The sequence below is a fragment of the Canis aureus genome, chromosome 3 (assembly GCF_053574225.1).
Source record: "Canis aureus isolate CA01 chromosome 3, VMU_Caureus_v.1.0, whole genome shotgun sequence".
NCBI lineage: Eukaryota > Metazoa > Chordata > Mammalia > Carnivora > Canidae > Canis > Canis aureus.
The window spans coordinates 79,166,842-79,187,762 of record NC_135613.1 but is presented as its reverse complement, the minus strand read 5'-3'; the positions used below and the strand labels follow the sequence as shown (position 1 = coordinate 79,187,762).

Below are 20,921 nucleotides of genomic sequence, written 5' to 3'. Positions count from 1 at the left end.
ATGGCTCCTATGAATGCATTTGAATGTATGAGCAAGTATGGAACTGTGGGAAGGTGTGTGCTAGGTTTAAACATGAATAAATGTCATTGATGAGTTGAGGGGAGCTGAATATGGAAAGGGAGTGCTGAGAAAAAGAAAAGAGGAATCTAGGAGAATGGCTAAGTACAATACACCAGAAATCTCTCTCTCCTTCTCAACAAAAATTGCACTTGTAGAGTCTTTCTGATGTAACCATTTTGGAACTCTAGAGTCTACTGAAGGCTTGTAATTTCTAGGAAAGTTTTGGATAGTATATTCCAGTTAATTTCAATTTCAGTTCTTAGTACGGTAGAAGCTCCCATCCTCCACTCTAACTTTGTGGCAGATAGCCATCCATGTCTCCAGAATCAGCTTGCATTCAAATTATAGGAACTAGAGTGGGTAAATAAGACCCTGTACTCCAAATATGTTGGGGAAACATGCTCTGATTAATGATTGCTACTTCCAATTTCTGAGGTGCAGATGAAAAGATGAGTAGTGTTTATTGTTGCACTCCTCCACTGTGGAAAGCTCCTTCCCTTCTTACTGAATTGACTTCCAGTAGATTTAAATACCAGTGCCCTTTTTACCCCTTTTCTTTTTGGCTTCCTTTTTTCAGCCTTTGAGAGCCTTTTGAGAGTCCTTTAAAAACAAGGACTTTCAAAAGCCATTGTATACACAAGAGAAATTAGAAACTCTTTGCAAATGTATAGGGAGATGGGCTGCATCTGAAAAATCTGAAAAGACCTTAAGTTAACACCTCAGACTGATGCTTGGCACCAATACACTCTACAACAATTTAAAAAAACAAACAAACAAACAACAACAATAAAACAGTAAACCCTGGTGAAGGGGGAAATCCAATTTCTAGGGTTACCATATTATTAAATTCATATGTTCTGTTTTCAACAAGAAATCACAAATTATATAATGAAGCAAAAAGTTTGGGCTCTTTAGAGGAAATAGCAATCAACAGAAACTGTCCCTAAAAAAGACTTCATGGCAGATCTACTAAACAAAGACTTTTTTTTTCAAGATTTTATTAATTTTTCCATGAGAGACACAGAAAGAAAGGCTAAGACATAGGCAAAGGGAGAATCAGGCTCCCTTCAGGGAACGATGTGGGACTCCATCCCCAGACCCTGGGATCACGCCCTGAGCAGAAGGCAGACACTCAACCACCAGACACTAAGCCACCCAGGCGTCCAAATAAAGACTTAAAGTAACTGTTTCAAGAGGCTGAAGTATGTAAAGGAGAAGACAAGAGAGTCAGTAAAACAATTTATAAACAAAATGGAAATGTCTGTAAAGAAACAGAAAACCTGAAATGAAGCCAAAAAAGAAATTCGGGACCTGAAAATTGCAATAACTGCAATGAAAAATTCACTAGAGCAATTCAAAGTCATATTTGAACAGGCAAAAAGAGTCAGTGAACTCAAAAGTAGAACAATGGAATTTATAAAATTTGAGGAACAAAAAGAAAAAAGATTGAAAAAAGTGTAGAGAATCTAAGAGATTTGTGTGATAACATCAAGCTCACCAACATACTCATTGTGAGAGTCCAGGAGAAGAGAAAGTGTGAGAGAGAATATTTGAAAAAAAGAAAGGTTAAAGCTTCCCACATAATGAACATCATGAATATAAACATCCAAGAAGTGCATTGAATTTTAAGAAAGTTGTCAAAGGAACTCACACCTAGACACGTGAAAATTAAACTTTTGCAAGACCAAATAAAGGGAGAATCTTGATAGAAACAAGAGGAAAACGACACATCACATACAAGAGCTCTTTAACAAACTTAGCAGATTTCTCATCAGAAACTTTGGAGGCAAGAAGACAGTGGGCTAATATGTTCAAAGTGCTAAGTTAACCTCCTAAAGAAACTGTCAACCCAGAATCCTATACCCAACAAAACTTTTCTTCAAAAGTGAAGAAGAAATTAAGATATTTCCAGATACACAAAAGCTTAAAAAGTTCATTGTCCTGTAATAAATGCTTAACGGAGTCCTGTAGTGTGAAATGATACTACATAGTAACTTTAAACCTCATAAGGAAATGAAGTTTTCAATTAATAAGTACAAGGGCAATTTTAAAAGGTAATATCATAACAATGGTATGTAACTCTAGTTTTTTTTTGTTTTCTACATGACTTAAGAGACAAGTGCATTAAAAAATAAGTAAAGGTCTAAAAGCTAACATTGTAGCTTTGGTTTGTAACACCACATTTAGTTTCCTACATAATTTAAGATAGTAATGCATGTAAATTAATTATTGATTTATGTTTTGGGTGTTCTATAATGAATAAAGATGTAATTTTGTGGTCTCAATCACTGAAAGGAGGTTGTATAGCTGTAAAAGCATACAATTCTTACATGTTATTGAAGTTAAATTGGTATAAATTCAAATTAGAGTATTAAAATGGTAGGCTATTCAATGTAATTCCCATGGTAACTACAAATAAATATTTATAGAGTATACTCAAAGTAAATGAAAAATATTTAAACCTTTCAGTACAAAAGCAACTAACCAACAACAAAAGAGTACTACAGGAAATATGGGACAAAGAGCTAGAAGACAAGTGGAAAACAAATAGTAAAATTATAGAAGTAAATCCCTCCTTATCAATAATTACTTCAAATATAAATAGATTAAAATCTCTAAACAAAAACTAGAGACAGGAAGAATGGATTTTTTTTTAAAGGAATTCAACTATATGCTATATCTAAAAGACTCACTTTAGACCTAAAGACCCTAATAAGTTGAAAATGAAGGAAGCCAAAAATTTTCTACTTTCTACCAAAGTAGAGCAAGGGTTGCTATATTGATATAAAACAAATAAACTTTAAATAAAAGAAATTTGCAAGATAACAACCAACACCACAGAAATACAAGGGATTATAAGAGAATGCTATGAAAAATTATATGCTGACAAATTGAGCAACCTAGAAGAAATAGATAAATTCATAGAAACATAATCTCCCAAAATTGAATCAAGAAGAATTAGAAAACTTGGACAGATCAATTACCAGCAATGAAACTGAATCAGTAATCAAATAACTCCTCTAACAAACAAAAGTTTAGGACCAGACAGCTTCAGAGATGAATTCTACCAAACATTTAAAGAAGAGATAGTACTTACTCTTCTCAAACTATCCCAAAAGAAGAAGAGGAAGGAAAACTTCCAAATTTATTCTACAAGGCCTGCATTACCCTGGTACCAAAACCAGATAAAGACCTGCAAAAAAGAGAACAAGTTAATATCTCTGATGAAAATAGATGCAAATATCCTTAACAAAGTATTAGCAAACTGAATCCAATAATGTATTAAAAAATCATTCACCATGATAAAGTTGGATTTATTTCCAGAATTCAAAGTTCAATATCTGTAAATCAATCAACGTGATATATCACATCAATAAGAGAAAGGATACAAACCATATGATTATTTCAATACATGCATAAAAAGCATTTGACAAAGTACAACCATTCATGATAGAAACTTCATTCATGAAGAAATATACTTCAATATAGTAAAGGCCATTATAGAAATCTGCAGCTGACATCATACTCAATACTGAAAAACTGAGCTTTCCCCCTAAAATTGGGAGCAAGGTAAGGATATCTACTCTCACCATTTTTATTCCACATAGTACTGGAAGTTGTAGGGCAGCGATTAGAAAAGAAAAAGGACTAAAAGGCAACCAAATTGGTAAGGAAGAAGTAAAACTTGCACTATTCTCATATGACATTATACTATATTTATAAAATCCTAAAGACCCCATGAAAAATCTTCTAGAATGGGTAAATGAATTCAGTAAGCTTGCAAGATACAGCATCGATGTATAAAAATGTGTTTCATTTCTATACAAGAATAATGAAAAAACCCAGAGAAATTAAGAAAGCAATCTCATTTTCAATTCCATAAAAATAATAAAATACCTAGGAATAAACTTAGCCAAGGAGACGAAACACCTGTATTCTGAGAACTATAAAACACTGATGAAAGAAATTTGAGATGACACAAACCAATGGAAAGTATTCTATGCTCATTGATTGGAATAAAAGTATTGTTAAAGTATCCATACTACCCAAAGCAATCTACAGATTTAATGCAATCCCTATAAAAATACCAATAGCATTTTTCACAGAACTAGAACAAATAATCCTAAAATTTGTATGGATCCACAGAAGACCCTGAATAGCCAAAACAATCTTAAAAAAGAAAAACAAAGCTGGAGGTATCACAATTCCATATGTTTTTTTAAGATTTTATTTATTTACTCATGGGGTGGGGGCAGAGACACAGGCAGAGGGAGAAACAGGCCAGTGCAGGGAGCCTGACGTGGGACTTGATCCCGGGTGTCCAGGATCATGCCCTGGGCTGAAGGCGGCACTAAACTGCTGAGCCACCCAGGCTGCCCCCATATTTCAAGTTATATTACAACATTGTACTAATCAAAACAGTATGATATAGGCACAAAAATAGACATATAGATAAATGGAGCAGAATAGAAAGCCCAGAAACAGATTTTTGATTATATTATCAATTAATCTTTGACAAAGGAGTCAAGAGCATGCAATGGGAAAAAGATAGTCTTTAACAAATGGTGTTGGGAAAACTAGACAGCTACATGCAAAAGAATGAAACTGGAGCACTTTCTTATACCAAACACAAAAATAAACTCAAAATGGGTTAAAGACTTAAATGTGAGACCTGAAACCATAAAAATCCTAGAAGAGAACACAGGTAGTAATTTTTGACTTTCACCATAGGAACATTTTTCTAGATATGTCTCCTGAATCAAGAGAAGCAAAATAAAAAATAAACCGTTGGGACTATATAAAAATAAAAAGCTTCTGCACAGTGAAGGAAACAGTCAACAAAACTAAAAGACAACTTATGGAGTGGGAGAAGATATTTGCAAATGACATATCCAATAAACGGTTAATATCCAAAATATATAATGAACTTGTACAACTCAACGCTTAAAAAGCAAATAATCCAATTAAAAAATAGGCAGAAAACATGAGTAGATATTTCCCCAAGGAAGGCGTATAGACAGCCAACAGACACATGAAAGGATTCTTAACATCACTGTTCATCAGGGAAATATGAAAATCAAAACTACAATGAGATATCACCTCACACTTGTCAGAGTGGATAAAATTGACATAAGAAACAGCAACTGTTGAAAAGGATGTGGAGAATAAGGAACCTTTATGCACTATTGGTTAGGAATGCAAACTGATGCAGCCACTGTAACGATAGTATGGATTTCCCTCAAAAAGTTAAAAATAGAATTATCCTATGATCCAGTAATTTCATTACTGGATATTTATCTAAAAAATACAAAAACAGAGACACCTGGGTGTCTCAGCGGTTGAGCATCTGCCTTCAGCTCAGGGCCTGATCCCAGGATCAAGGATTGAGTCCCACATCAGGCTCTTCCCAGGGAGCCTGCTTCTCCCTCTGCCTATGTCTCTGCCTCTCAAGAATAAATAAAATCTTTTTAAAATACAAAAACAATAATTTGAAAGGATATATACAGCTCTACATATTGTAGCATTACCTACAATAGCTAAACTATGGAAGCAGCCCAAATATTTATCAAAAGATAAATGGATAAAGAGGATATATATATATATATATATACATATATATATATATATATATATATAAAACACATATATATGGACATAACATTCCTATATATATATATCTCCAAATATACATATATATACATATGTATATATATGAATGTTATTCAGCCATAACAAAGCATGAACATTAAGCATGTTGCCATTTGCAACAACATAGATGGGGCTAGAGGGTATAATGTTAAGCTAAATAAGTCAGAGAAAGACAAATACCTTATTATTTCATTCATATATAGAATTTAAGAAACAAAACAAATAAACAAAGGGTGACAAATGAGAGAGACCAAGAAACAGACTCTTAGCTACAGAGAACAAACTGATGGTTACCAGAGGGGAGGTGGCGGGGGGGTGGGGTAGGGTAGGGAGTGATGAGTGAAATAGGTGATGGATTAAATAGGATTAAAGAGTACACTCCATGATGAGCACTGAGTAACATAGAATTGTTGAATCACTATATTTACACTTGGAACTAATATAACACAGTGTGTTAAGTATAATGGAATTAAAATTAAAAACAATTAAAAAAGAAGTTTGCTAGATGCAAAGAAACTATACTTATTGAAAGATTCCAATAAAGTAAGAAGATATAACAGTTGTAAACATGAAACCATGAAAATATATGAAGCAAAAACTGGCGAAATTGTCCTTTAAAATAGTATTTATAATAGTTGAAGATTTCAGTACCACTTTCTCAGTAATTGATAGAACAACCAAGCATAAGATAAGGAAGGAAATAGAAGACTTGAATAACATAATAAACCAAATAGTTTTATCATACATATATAAAACATCTACCACAAAACAGCAGAGCACACATTTTCTCAAATGCATATGGGATATTTTCCAGAATAGACCATATGTGAGGCTACAAATTGAATCTCAGTAGATTTGAAAAGAGAAACATAGAAAGTATCTCCTCTGACCACAACAAAATAGAGTTGGAAATCAATCACAGACAGAAAACAGGAAAATGCACAAATTTGTGGAAATGAAACAACACTCTCTTAACGAAAACAATGGAAAAAAGAAGAAAACACAGGGGAAGTTGGTAAAATTTAAGTATGAGTGAAAACAAATCCAAAACATAGCAAAAGTCATGGGAAATGGCAGCAAAAGCAGTGGTTAGGGGGAAATTTATAGCCATGTTGGCTTACATCAAAAAACAAGAAAGATCTCAAATCAATAACCTTACTCATTACAAATTAAAGAAGTAGGAAAATAAGAACAAAATAAACACAGATCTAGTAGGAGAAAGGAAATAAAGATAAGAGTTGAAATAAATAAAAGAGAGAATATAAAACAATAGAGAAAATCAATAAGGCCAAAGGTTGACTCTTTGGAAAAAATCAACAAAATTGATAAAACTATAAATGGACTAAGATAAAAAAGACTCAAATTAATCATATCAGAACAAGATACTATTGTCAAGAACAACATTATTATGAATAATATTTCCCGGCTCAGAATAAACGTCTACCTTATTGTTGCTGGGAAAAGATTTTATATCCCATTCTTAGGTTTCTTTCTATAGTACTTTCCTCCTGGGATCCCTGGGTGGCGCAGCGGTTTGGTGCCTGCCTTTGGCCCGGGGCAAGATCCTGGAGACTGGGGATTGAATCCCATGTCGGGCTCCCGGTGCATGGAGCCTGCTTCTCCCTCTGCCTGTGTCTCTGCCTCTCTCTCTCTCTGTGTGACTATTGTAGATAAAAAAAAAAAAAAAAAAAAAAAAACTTTCCTCCTTGTGCCAATAGATAGATAAATAAAAATTAAAAAAGAAATACTTTCCTCCTTGTCCCAATAGATATCTACAATTTGTTGGAGGGACTGAGGTAAGGAGTTGAACTATACTTTTTCTTCATGTCCTTTACTTTTTGTATCGATAAGTTATGTTAAATGAAGAATGGAACTGTAATAGTTGCCTGCTTGTTGAGTGTCCAGGGTAAATAGTTTATAATTGAGCAGATTTTAAATTAAATAATGTATGATAAAAAGATGTTGCAGGGCAGATTTCTCAGAATCAACCAACTATATCCACTAACTGTATCACACAGCTGTATCTCACAATTTTAATATGAATCTGTATTAAAATCTTAGCCCACAAAAAAAAATCCTAGTCCACAATCAGGGAAATTGAGATATTGATTGGACATTTGATAGTATTCAGACATTATTATTATTTTTAAAAAGATTTTATTTATTCATGAGAGACACAAACAGAGAGAGACATAGACAGAGGGAGAAGCAGACTCCCTGCAGGGGGTCTGATGCGGGACTCGATCCCAGGGCTCCAGGATCACGACCTGATCCAAAGGCAGCTGCTCAACCACTGAACCACTCAGGTGCCTTGTATTAAGACATTATTATTTTAATTTAGATGCAAAGCAGTTTGTTATTATAATTTTAATAAATATTTATCCTTTGGAAATACATACTAAAATATGACATCTGGGATTTTCTTCCAAATAACCCAGTTGTGTGTGTGTGTGTTGAGTAATGATGGTATAGGTAAACAGGATTAGCTATGAAATATTATATTTTTGAAACTTGGTGAAGGGGTCTGGATAGTAAATTATAACATGCTCTCAACTCTTGTATATGTAGGACATTTTTCATATAATTTAAAACATCAAATGTCAAAATGTCAAAGAAAAAGTCAGAATTGAAGGTGTGAACATTATAATCACTTCCATTGAAATCAAAAGGATTATAAGAGAGTACTATGAACTATGCCAATAAATTGGATAACATAGAGAATATGGATAAATATGTGGAAATTCAAAGCTTACCATGACTAAGTCCTGAAGAAATAGAAAATCTGAGTAGACTTATGACTAGTAAGGATATTGGATCAGTAATTAAAAAGTTCCCAGTAAAGAAAAGTCCTTGACTTCATGACTTCACTGGTCAGCCAAACATTTAAGGAATAACCAACATCAATAATTCTCAAGCTTTTCATAAATGTGAGAGTATGGCACACTTCTAACTCAGTCTTTCAGGCTACCATTATCCCGATATTGAAGGCAGACAGAAACACTACAAGAATTGAAATCTATAGACGAATCTCCTTCATGAATATTAATGCAAATATCCTCAACAAATACAAGCAGATCAAATGCAGCAGCATTTTTAAAGGACTATACAAAATGAGATTATTCCAGGAATGCAAGGTGGTTCAACATATGAAACTGATCAAAGTGACACATCATATTAATAAAATGAAGGAAACACACACACACACACACACACACACAAACACACAAAATCATGCCAATTGATTCAGAAAAAGCATTGGGCCAATTCAGCGTCCTTTCATAATAAAATTTTTATTTCTTAAAGATTTTATTTATTCATGAGAGACACAGAGAAACAGAGAAAGAGAGAGAGAGGCAGAGACATAGGCAGAGGGAGAAGCAGGCTCCATGCAGGGAGCCCAATGTGGGACTCGGTTCCGGGTCGTCAGGATCACACCCTGAGCAGAAGGCAGATGCTTAATCGCTGAGCCATCCAGGCATCACATAATAAAATTTTTCCTCAGACTAAGACTAGAATGAAACTACCTCAACAGAATAAAAGTTGTATTTGAAAAATCTAGGGAACATTATACTCATGGTGAAATCTGGGAGCTTTTTCTCCTAGTTCAGGGTCAAGGGAAGGACACTCACTCTCACAGCCTCTATTCTTTTTTTTTTTTAAATAAATTTATTTTTTATTGGTGTTCAATTTGCCAACATATAGAATAACACCCAGTGCTCATCCCGTCAAGTGCCCACCTCAGTGCCCGTCACCCAGTCCCCCCCCCCGCCCACCTCCCCTTCCTCCACCCCTAGTTCGTTTCCCAGAGTTAGGAGTCTTTCATGTTCTGTCTCCCTTTCTGATATTTCCTACACAGCCTCTATTCAACACAGCACTAGAATTTCTAGCCAGGACATTAGACAAGAAATAGAAATATATAGTATCCAAGTTGGAAAAGAAGAAGGAAAATAATCTAGCTTCTCAAATGTTGGGATCTTATATGTAGAATATTCTAAAGAGTCAACAAAAAATTAAAACCACAAAGGAGGTTAAGAAAGTTTGGTTAGGATACAAAGTCAACACACAAAGATCAGTTGCCTTTATAAACACTAACAATTAACAATCCTTAAATAAAATTAAGAAAAAACAATTCCATTTATAGCAGCATCAAATAGAATCAAATACTTACCCAAGGAGATAGAAGACTTGTAAAATGAAAGCAAAGAAAACAGTGCTAAAATGAAAATACAAAAGGCATAAATAAATGGAAACATACTCTATGTTCATGGATTGGAAGACTTACTATTATTAAGATGTTAACACTACCCAAAATGACCTACAGATTCAACACAATCCAAGTCAAAATTCCAATGACTTTTTTTGCAGAAATAGAGTTACCCATCCTAAAATTCATGTGGAAACTCAAGGATCACTGAACAGCAAAAACAATCTTGAAAAAGAGAAAAGCAGGAAGACTCATACTTCTGGTTACAAAACTTACTACAAGGCTACAGTAACCAAGACAGTGTGGTGTTGGCATAAAGATGTACAGGGAGCCCAATGGAATACATGAGAAAATGCAGATATAAATTCTTGCATAATAGGAAGATTTTCTTGGATATGATGCCAAAAACCGACAAAAGAAACAAAAATAAGTAAGTGGGATTACCTTAGATAAAAAAACTTTAGAGCAAATGAAACAATCAGCCACATGAAAAGGCAATCTATAGTATGGGAGGAAATGTTGGTAAGCCACATGTCGGATAAAAGTTCATATCCAAAATATGTAAGGAACACCTGAAACTCACAAAACAAATAACTATTAAAATGAGCAGAGGACCTGAAAACACATTTCTCTGAAGAATACATATAAGTATTCCTTATATACTTATAAAGACCAAAAAGTATATGGAAAGATGCACAGTATCATTATCACCAAGGAAATGCAAATGCCAACCCCAATGTGATATCACCATATGTCTGTTTGAATAGCTCTTATCAAAAAGACAATAGACTTTGGTGAGTTGTGGAAAAAAGGGAATCTTTGTATAGTATTGGTCAAGGTGTGCAAAGTTTTCTTCATGCAAGACACCTAAGTTCTGGAGAGCCAATGTACAACATTGTCACTATAGTTAACAATATTTTATGGCCAACTTTTAAAGTTGCTAAGAGAGTAGAACTTAAATGTTATCACTACAAAGAAAAAGAAAGGTAACTACATAAGGTGATAGATATTTTGATTAATTTGATTGTGGCAATTATTTGACAATCTTTACACTTATAAAAATCAAGTCATGTACCTTAAGTATATAAAATTAGTATTTTTCAATTATACCCCATAAAGATGGGGAAAAAAGAACTTTGACTCAATTTTTTTTTTAGTTTTACTGGGGCTGATCATACCTTTTTTTTTTAATTATTTATTCACAAGAGACACACAGACAGAGGCAGAGACATTGGCAGAGGGAGAAGCTAGCCCCTCACAGGTAGCCTGATGTGGGACTCAATTCCCTGGCCAGGACCATGCCCTGAACCACTCAGGTGTCCCTGATCATATTTTTAAAACATAGATTTATGGCGAAATTTCAAATGCCCAAGATAATGGAGAATGATTGCAAGTTCTTTAACTAGGGAATGACTTTCTGTGCTTTCAGAGCTCATTCTAGCATCAGTGAGGATGGTTAAATAAGAGGAAGTATGTGGAAATGCCAGAAAATAGGAGCCACTACAGTTCAATAGTAAAGTTAAGTTAAAACCTAAAAACTGCCTGAATTTGTATGGAAATTCAGGCTGAGGAAAGGGGTGGAGGTCATTGTGGTTGCAGACTCTATTGCTTAGCATGTGGGATATGTGGAAAATATTCTGAGGGTTTGCAACTAGAGTACAATTTCATACTCAGAAATATTTCTTTTAGTTCCTACTATGTATACATTGTACTGTAGTTAGCAAATAAAACAAAAATGATGTATTTTCTTCTGTAATTTATAATTTATTGGAGAATACAGGAGTTAAATGGGAAAATATCTGATGAGTGTGATGATGGAGGATGTCTTGGAATTTATGAGAACCTATATAATGACAGCTGACATTAATTGACTACCATGGGACTGATAGTGTTCTAGTCATTGTATTTAGATTTTTGTTTTTACTTACAATAATAACTTAATGAAGAGCTGTTTTTTTTTCACTATTCCATTTTACAAAGATAAATCAGAGGAAGACAGAGATTAAGTAATTTATCCAAGGTATTATTAGTAATAGTGGAGGTAAGGTTCTTATACATACATTATTTTTTGTGTATGTGATGAGAAGAAATAGATGGCCTCAGTTGCTGAAATGTTGCAAAAACCCAATATGGTCAGGTACAAATTTTCAGTAGATATTTAGAAGTAAAAACTTCGGAAAGAATATGCAACATTGCAAATTATTTTAGAGATATCACAGGGAAGAGAATTGACAGGAGATATATCTTTAAAGATTATGATAAAGGCAAAAAGAATCCTGGAGAAAGAACTCTTGGAGAACATTTTCCAATGAGGGTATGGGGAGAAAGAGAGAAATAAACAGCATAATAGATTTCCCTTCAGAGATGAAGAAGACAAAGAGATTGGAGCTCATTTTTGGCTCTATCTTGGGAGATGGACAATCCCTAGAGTGATGAGAAACCTTGAGTAAATTTGAAGTCCCTAAGGAAGTAAAGACAGATGCATGGTCTAAGGTGTAAATACAATCCTCTTATTTCCCTTTTAGATATAGAATCTAATCCCAAGGGGGGGGAGACTGAGCAAGCTTCTACTGTGTTCAAAAGCAGGTGCATTGTGTCATTAAACTCAACTCAATCTTCTGTATCTTATCAAATGGCAAATGAGATAAGAATAAAGATTATTTTCCCCTGTTGCTTGAGAGAATCCAATGTCATAATCAGAAATTATGATCTGTAGTTTGGAAAGGTTTTTAGGGCATATCTGAAATTAAGTGTTATGCAACATCCTTTTGGAATCAAAGAGACTAAAGCCTCAGAACCTGTAATTACAGTTCCAGAACTGCAGGGGTAAAGAACAATGATAAGAAAGCACTGAGATATTCTGGGCAAAGAAAGGTAAGTTCTTGAATTCCATTTATATTAATGTCTCTCTTGTTGTGAGATGGAAATCCAGAGATCAAAGATATGCACTTCCTTTTTTTATCTTGTGCAGTTTTGAGATTCAGGTGAGCAAGAATCTGTTCTAGGGGAGATTAGGGGATGTTCAGAGGCTTAAGGGGCTCAGGGGTATAGTATTTCTGTCAGGAAGTTCCCTTTCCGTGGATGGAGCGCTTACTCTTCTTGATTTATGACTTATTTGTGGCATGGGGCCTGTCCTAGACCCTGGTCCTTTAGGTTTAGATTAGAAACAATGTTCTAGGTTCTTCCCACACCATGTCTAATGTGCATTAGAGCTCAGGTCTTTGCACCCAATTTTACTTGATGGGAGGTTTAGATGAATGAGGAAATGGTGAGTCCAGAGAAGGACAATTGTGTCTTTGTTCATCCTGCTTCTCCCTTCTCCCTTGGTTTTTCCAGCAGTCATGTATGTATATGGTAGCACTGTATTTCCTCTCTAGGGTTAATTGCGGTACTCTCTGCTATCATTAGCTTATAAACCTCTAATAAAAGGGAAGTTAGTGTGTTTCTTAGTATCATGATAGGGGTAAATGATGATATTCTGGATCCAGATTTGGTTAGTCTCAGACCTCAGGTATTCGCAGTGTATATCCCCTCTTGTAGGATGAAATATTGTGGGAAGAGCTGGCTTTTTCTCTAATGCAATCCTTTTTTTCCTGTGCTCACAGATCCCCTTGGAGAAGAATGGCTCCTACAAACTCCTCTTTTGTGACTGAATTCATTCTGGTGGGGCTCACAGACTTACCAGATCTCCAGCTCCCCCTTTTCTGCCTGTTTCTACTCATGTATATGGTCACCCTGTTGGGAAATTTGGGTTTGATCTTTCTGATTGGGCTGAATTCACACCTCCACACCCCCATGTACTTTTTCCTCTTCAATTTGTCCTTCATAGACTTCTGTTATTCCTCTGTGTTTACTCCCAAAATGCTGATTAACTTCATATCCAAAAAGAATATTATCTCCTACAAGGGGTGCATGACCCAGCTTTACTTTTTCTGTTTTTTTGCTATTTCTGAATGCTATGTGCTGACATCCATGGCCTATGATCGCTATGTGGCCATCTGTAACCCACTTTTGTATAATGTTGTCATGTCTCCTAATGTGTGTTTCAGTCTTATGCTTGGCTCATATTTGATGGCATTCTCAGGTGCCATGGCCCACACAGGACGCATGTTGAGACTGACCTTCTGTGATGTAAACACCATCAACCACTATTTGTGTGACATCCTCCCACTGCTCCAGCTCTCCTGCACCAGCACGTATGTCAATGAACTGGTGGTTTACATTGTAGTGGGTATCAATGTGATTGTGCCCGCTGTCACCATCTTTGTCTCTTATGGCTTCATCCTCTCCAGCATCCTGCGCATCAGCTCCACTGAAGGCAGATCCAAAGCTTTCAGCACCTGCAGTTCCCACATAATTGCAGTTTCTCTCTTTTTTGGTTCAGGTGCATTTATGTATCTTAAACCATCTTCTGCTGGGTCTATGGATGAAGGGAAAATCTCTTCTGTCTTTTACACCACTACGGTTCCCTTGATGAATCCTTTCATTTACAGCTTAAGAAACAAAGACATTAAACTTGCTTTGAGAAGAAACCAGAGTAGGAGAATGTTTTGATCACAATCACTATCTGTGGGTGTAGTTATAGGACTGGTATATTCTGTTTCTTTCATCAGAATAGTTTAGGTGAAAGAGTTCACATCCTATATCTTTGTTCCCATGGTGAAGGAAATTTGAGTCATCTGTCAATTTATTTTCTATTTTTTTTGGCTGAGTAATGTATACTTTATTGATGGTACAAGATAGGGCTCCCCAAGCCTCTCCCTTGCAGGGAGTATAGGATGGAAACCATATAGAGGTCAAGAGATTCTCAGTGTGTTTTGGGTACGTGTTGGGGCAAGGACTCCCCAGCAGCTGAGAGCTTTTCTCTCCTTTCTTATTCTGGTTGGGGCTATTGGTCCAGTGGGCTTATACTCCTTGGTATCCATATGACCCATAAAGTTGACCACCTGCTTGCTATAGTCAGGTCACTGAGGGCAGTGCCAACCCCAGAATTGAAGGTAGAAGAGTGGGTTTCATTATTAAAGTTGAGAGAGACAACCTGGTCCTCAGTGGAGCCCCATATGCCCCTGAGGGGGCCCTCTGATGCCTGCTTCACTAGTTTCTTCATGTCATGGTACTAGGTAGCTTTCTCCAGGTGGCAAATCAGATCCACAACTGACACTTTAGGGGTGGAAACATAGAAGACCATGCAGAGAGCTTCCTTTTTGGCTCAGGGATGGTCTTACCTTCAGCTGTGGCAGCACCAGTTAAAGGAGGGATAATGTTCTGGCGGCCCCTCAGCCATCATACCACAGCTTCCCATTAGGCCTGTGCACAGTCTTCTTGGTGGCGGTGACAATATTGAGGGAGTTTCATACTTCTTATTGCTCTTACCCATCAGAAACATGGGAGCACCAGCAGAAGAGGCAGAGATAATGACCTCTTGTCCACACCTTCAAGTAAGACCCACAGTTCTCCATAGTAGTGAAGACCCCAGTGGACTCCACAACATATCATCACCAGCACCACCTCATTTGATGTTGGTGGGATCTCTTCCTGGAAGATGGAGATGGGCTTTGCATTGATGACACGTTTCCTGTTCTCAGCCATGACTGTGCCTGTGAGTTTGTTATAGGTGGAATCATACTGGAATATGTACATCATGTAGCTGAGGTCAATGAATGGGTCTTTGATGGCAACAGCATCCACTTTTCTGGAGTTAAAAGCAGCCCTGTTGATCAGCTGCCCAACTAAATCCACTTACTCTGACCTTCACCATCAAGTTTGGGGATGTGGCTGGCACTGTACCAGATGTGGCTGTGTGTCAGACACGGAGGAACACAGAGCCTAATTTGTTTCCAATTTTTAATAGTAGATCTTCTTTCCTCAACATTTCCTCAATATCTTCTCCTTTTCACCACTTCAGCCATTTAGGAATAGGGTTAATGAGTATATAGATCTTTGTTTTTCACATTGTCATTATGGAATTCATTTTTTTTCTCCTTGAAAAGGATAAACAGTTCTGTAAATGATAATGTAAAGTTTTCATGGTAGAGTGATCTTGTACATATGGGGGTTTTGGAATCAGGAATCAGATAATCTGTACTCTTGACTACACTCTCCACTGGACTCTAATGTACCTCCTTGAAATGTCTGTGTTTCGTAAAGACTGATAACTCTGGGAAACGAACTAGGGGTGGTAGAAGGGGAGGAGGGCGGGGGGTGGGAGTGATTGGGTGACGGGCACTGGGGGTTATTCTGTATGTTGGTAAATTGAACACCAATAAAAAAAAAAGAAATGTCTGTGTTTCACAGATAACGCAGTTTCCAGACATTCATATAATATAATCCACTTTCCAGCTAAACATTATGTGTTAGGCCTCTTTGGGCAGAGATTTCATATTTATCATAGGACATATAAGTGATTGTCAATATATATTGCATAGACCTAATTGTGGAAGCTGAGAAAAGTTAATGAGTTAAGTTATACAGCTTATTAAGGAAACAGCTAGATCAAGTGTAGCCTCCTAATTTCAAGTCTATTGTTTTTTCAAATACACTTTCTTGTGTACTTCATTTTATTATTTTTATTTCAATAATCATGAAATATAAGAAAACTTTTTTATTTTGAAGGTTAACTGTGCTTTGTTGGCTTACATAAGAATATCTCTCAGGGTAGTGTTTTTTTTTTATTTAAGAAAATAGTTTGATAGTTCTTTTTCTTGTAAAAGAGAAGTCCTATTAGGCTGGGATGGTTGAGAGATGATTGGCGCAACAGGGAACTTTTTCTGCAAATCATTTAAAAAAAGATTTTAGAATGTTTGTAGGTGCTTGTAATTCAGAGATGAGGGCATGGCATAGAAAGGGACCCAGCAACAAACATTAGGCCAGGACCCAAAAACCACATGGACAATAAACAAGAAACTGCTCTGAAGAAAAGGACGATGTGATTTAAAAACCTCATTTCAATCTGAATTTGTATCCTGCTCTTTAGAGTACCGTAATATTCCCCACTGTCCATAGAGCTTTGATAAAATTTTGATAAAAAAAAGACTGACTACTTTAAAGAGACTTCATCCTAAATTCTACACCTGAAACCAATATTACACTGTATTTTAACTAACTAGAATTTAATAAAAACTTGAACCAAAAAACCATAATCCTTAATCAAATTATAATTTAAATATTTCTAAGAAAATAATAATATTTGATAATTTACCATTTTTCAAATTTTGACTCAGATTTAGGTATTGTGAAATTCAGCATCACTGGTTTGTTGGCTTGTTTTTCAGTTGTTCCATGTCACTAAAACCTTGACTACAGTTTATTTATTTTTTAAAATTAATTTGTTTATTCATGTTTTTACTTGGAGTCCAATGTATTCACAAAGAAAATTTATTTTAAGTATAGTTAACATAAATATTGTATTAATTTCATGTATACAACATAATGATCTGATTTCATTATGTACTATGAGATGCTCACTGTGATACGTGTAGTTACTGTCACCATATAGTCACTGACTTACGGCTTTAAATGACGTCTCACACCACACCCCCTGACCTCCACATCAACTTACTTGATTTTCATTTACCTAGTTTTGTTTATACAAAATAGTTTATTTTCATTATATTTTATTGTTTTATCACCTGTTTTGATGAACTTGTGTTCTTTATTGAGAAAAAAATGTCAATATATAAATAATGTCTGTGCTATTCAGGAACCCTTATAGACGTTGCAAAGATGTGTGCACTGAGTTATATATTTTATCACTATTTGAGGTAGCTAAAATTATGTATTAAACCTAGTCACTAATCTTTCCCTTGACAAACCTCAAAATACAAGTGAAATCCTCATTTCAGACAAAGACTTTGAGAAATGATAATTTTTTATTGCAGAAAGAACAAACTTTCTTTTGAGTTAAATTACATTTTTTTCATGTTATTTGGGAAAAAGGTCATTAAAACTTAAAAAATTATAAAGACAGTTTACTAAAGTTGAGATATGCAATATTTTAGTCAAAGCAACTTGGCTGACAAGTTTGTGGTTAGTAATTTAAGCACTATCTGTGTTTGGTGACTTTTATTTTTCAAGAGGAGAACAAGTCAGGTGTGTCACATACACACCTGACTTTGTGTGAGTTATCCCTTATGGTTTTTGCTTTTCTGTGTTATGTGAATGGCCATAAAACAAGTTAGGAGAGAAGATATGAGTCTATTGAAATTGTCACAGCTAGGAGTCAAATAGGCAAGTCATGGGATTTGTCTGCACCTGTGTCCTAGGACAGAGTTGTCTCTGAGTCAGTATGAAAGCTTGGACTTCCTTGGCAATAACTTCAAATAATCCTCCTTGTTTAGGACCAGAAGCAAAGTTGATTACTTTCTGAATTTGCTTAATGTAAACTTTCTGTTAGTGAGCTGCTATGGTCACTTGGAACCAAGTTTGGGAGGAGTGTGATCAGGGAACAATGAGGTTAAGGTGTCATAAAAACCAAAAGTATGGGACACCTGGGTGGCCCAGTGGTTGAGCATCTGCCTTTGGCTCTGGTTGTGATCCCAGGGTGCTGGGATCGAATGCTGTATCAGGCTCCCCGCAAGGAGCCTGCTTCTCCCTCTGCTTCTCCCTCTGCCTATGTCTCTATCTCCCTGGGTCTCTCATGAGTAAATAAATAAAACTTTTTTTTTTTTTTAAAGCAGAAGTACAGAGATTCTGAGTTCCATGTCTTTTTAATTGCTAAATCCCTAAATGTATTGAACCTCATTCTCCATTCCTCCTTACACTGCCTCCTTAACACACACACCCTCACACACATTCACTGACACACACATACACATTGTTCAAGTCATATTTTAAGAGATCACTGCTAACATGATTGCATGGTATGCAACCCACTTTCAGGTAGAAGGTTCCTGGTTCCAGCTCCTGAGAGGAAGGGCTGAACAGGAAGTACTTGTAAATCTAGGAAAAGGAAATGATTATTGCTTTTATCATTTGCTTGTTCATGGAAACACACATACATATGCACACACATTGTACTAACACACATGCACAGTCACTTGCATGCACACACACACACACACACACACATACACACAGCATTTTGTACCTCTAAGTACCAGCAATGTGTGGCATTGGGGAATATGTCACAAATATAAATAAGGCATAGTAAGGGAAGGATATAAATGTAGATTTTCTTAATGCAACAGAGTAGATAGATTATAAAATAAATCTATGTGGTCAAAATTACTTCTTAAAATTGGTTTTGTTGAATTGATATCCATGAAGGGGGACAGACATGGTATTTTAATCTGAGTTTGACATACTAGTTTTTTCTCTTGTGCATTGGGACATTTCCTTGTATTATCAGCTGACCACCAGGTGAAGTAGTTGGTTTTTCTGCAGGGCTTGGTTGAACGAAATATGTACCTTTGAAGATGAAAATCATGCGTGACGTTTTACCTTCTGAAGAATACTCCTAGCTTCCTCAGTGAGTAGGATGGCTGGTGGTATCAAAGGGGCTGCTGAAAGTCTCTGTCTGACATGAAGTTAAATTAACCCACTTCAAATATTAATATAGAGACAGACAGGGTGTTACCATTGCTCTTAATGTGTTTCAGTTTTTCTGCTGTGTCACATCCCTCAGTTTATGAATTCCAAAGAGAATTCAGGTGAGACAAAGAAGAGAGGGAATCTTAATTTTCATTTCATAGATGATGAAACAAATGTTCAAATGTCTTTATGGTTTGTCTCATATTACAACTTGTAAGTGGTAGAACTGAGATTAGGACTTGGTGTTTTGATTCTAAATATATCAGGGTATCATTATTATTAACATACTATACTTTAAAATATGAAAATGTGAACATGAAAATGGTTGCAGTAAATAAAAAGTCTCAGGACACAAATAAAACCAAAATGCTAAACTAAGCAAAATGTCAAGAAAGTATCTTTCCCATTTTATATTTGTAAGCTCTATTGCCTAAGTTAGGGTGTGTGAATATATTCTTATTTTATACTGGCCCATGCAATATCTGGAATCACATAAGGGTAGACTTCTTTAATCACTTCTATGTTCTCTTCCTCCTTCTTCTGGGTGGAGGTGGAACACCATGAGGATCCACTGAAGTTATGAAGCTGTGAACAAAAGCTGGAGCATGATTGCAACAGTATCAAGGTTCAGGATGGGAGAACCTGGAGGCAGATAGATGGCTCTGGGCCACGGAATAGTCTATTTATACATCTGCATGGTCATTATAAGCTGGTCATTTTATAATATTGATTGAAGTGTATATTTTGTAGGCATTGATATGTGTATTCATGCTGACCTACACAATAAAGACTGAAAAACTTGGGTTATACCTGTAGTTAAATTAAATATTCCAGTAATCAAAAAGCTAAGACTCAGAATAAAGGTTCAGGTAAAGCTACCAGCCTTCCAAGTACAGAACGGCTCACACAGAAGAAACCCTTAGAAGTAATATGTGGAGTAATCAAAACTGGTCTGGGGCAGAGATAATGATTTTACTACTCAGTGAGGAATTTCCACCAGTGTCTGTAGGAGGAGCAAAGTCCATAGAGAGCCCCATTGTATAGGCCTATAGTAGGCTATATGTCATTATGTATAGATGATTTAAAGAGGAGATTGTTCTCATAACATATTATATAATTTCATTTTGTTAACTCTTCTACATTCTTTTCTTTTTTTCTCCATGTTTTTATTTAAATTCCAGCTAGTTGGGCAGCCCCGGTGGCTCAGTGATTTAGTGCCTCCTTCAGCCCAGGGCCTGATGCTGGAGACCCTGGATGGAGTCCCACGTCAGGCTCCCTGCACGGCGCCTGCTTCTCCTTCTGCCTGTGTCTCTGCCTCTCTCTCTCCTTCTCTGTGTCTCTCATGAATAAATAAATAAAATCTTTAAAAAAATAAATTCCAGCTAGTTAACATATAGTGTGAAATTAGATTTAGGTATAGAATTTAGTGATATATCACTTACATAAAACACCCAGTGCTCATTACATTTGTCCTCTTTAA

General features: G+C 35.8%; 1 protein-coding gene across 1 annotated transcript; it reads left to right on the top strand.

Moving 5' to 3' along the window:
• The first annotated feature begins 13,534 nt into the window (after positions 1-13,534).
• Positions 13,535-19,564, top strand: LOC144305895 (olfactory receptor 8B8-like). Its single transcript, XM_077885044.1, has 2 exons — positions 13,535-14,450; positions 19,536-19,564. The coding sequence occupies exons 1-2, from the start codon at positions 13,535-13,537 to the stop codon at positions 19,562-19,564; spliced, it is 945 nt and encodes a 314-aa protein (XP_077741170.1).
• The last annotated feature ends 1,357 nt before the right edge of the window (positions 19,565-20,921 follow it).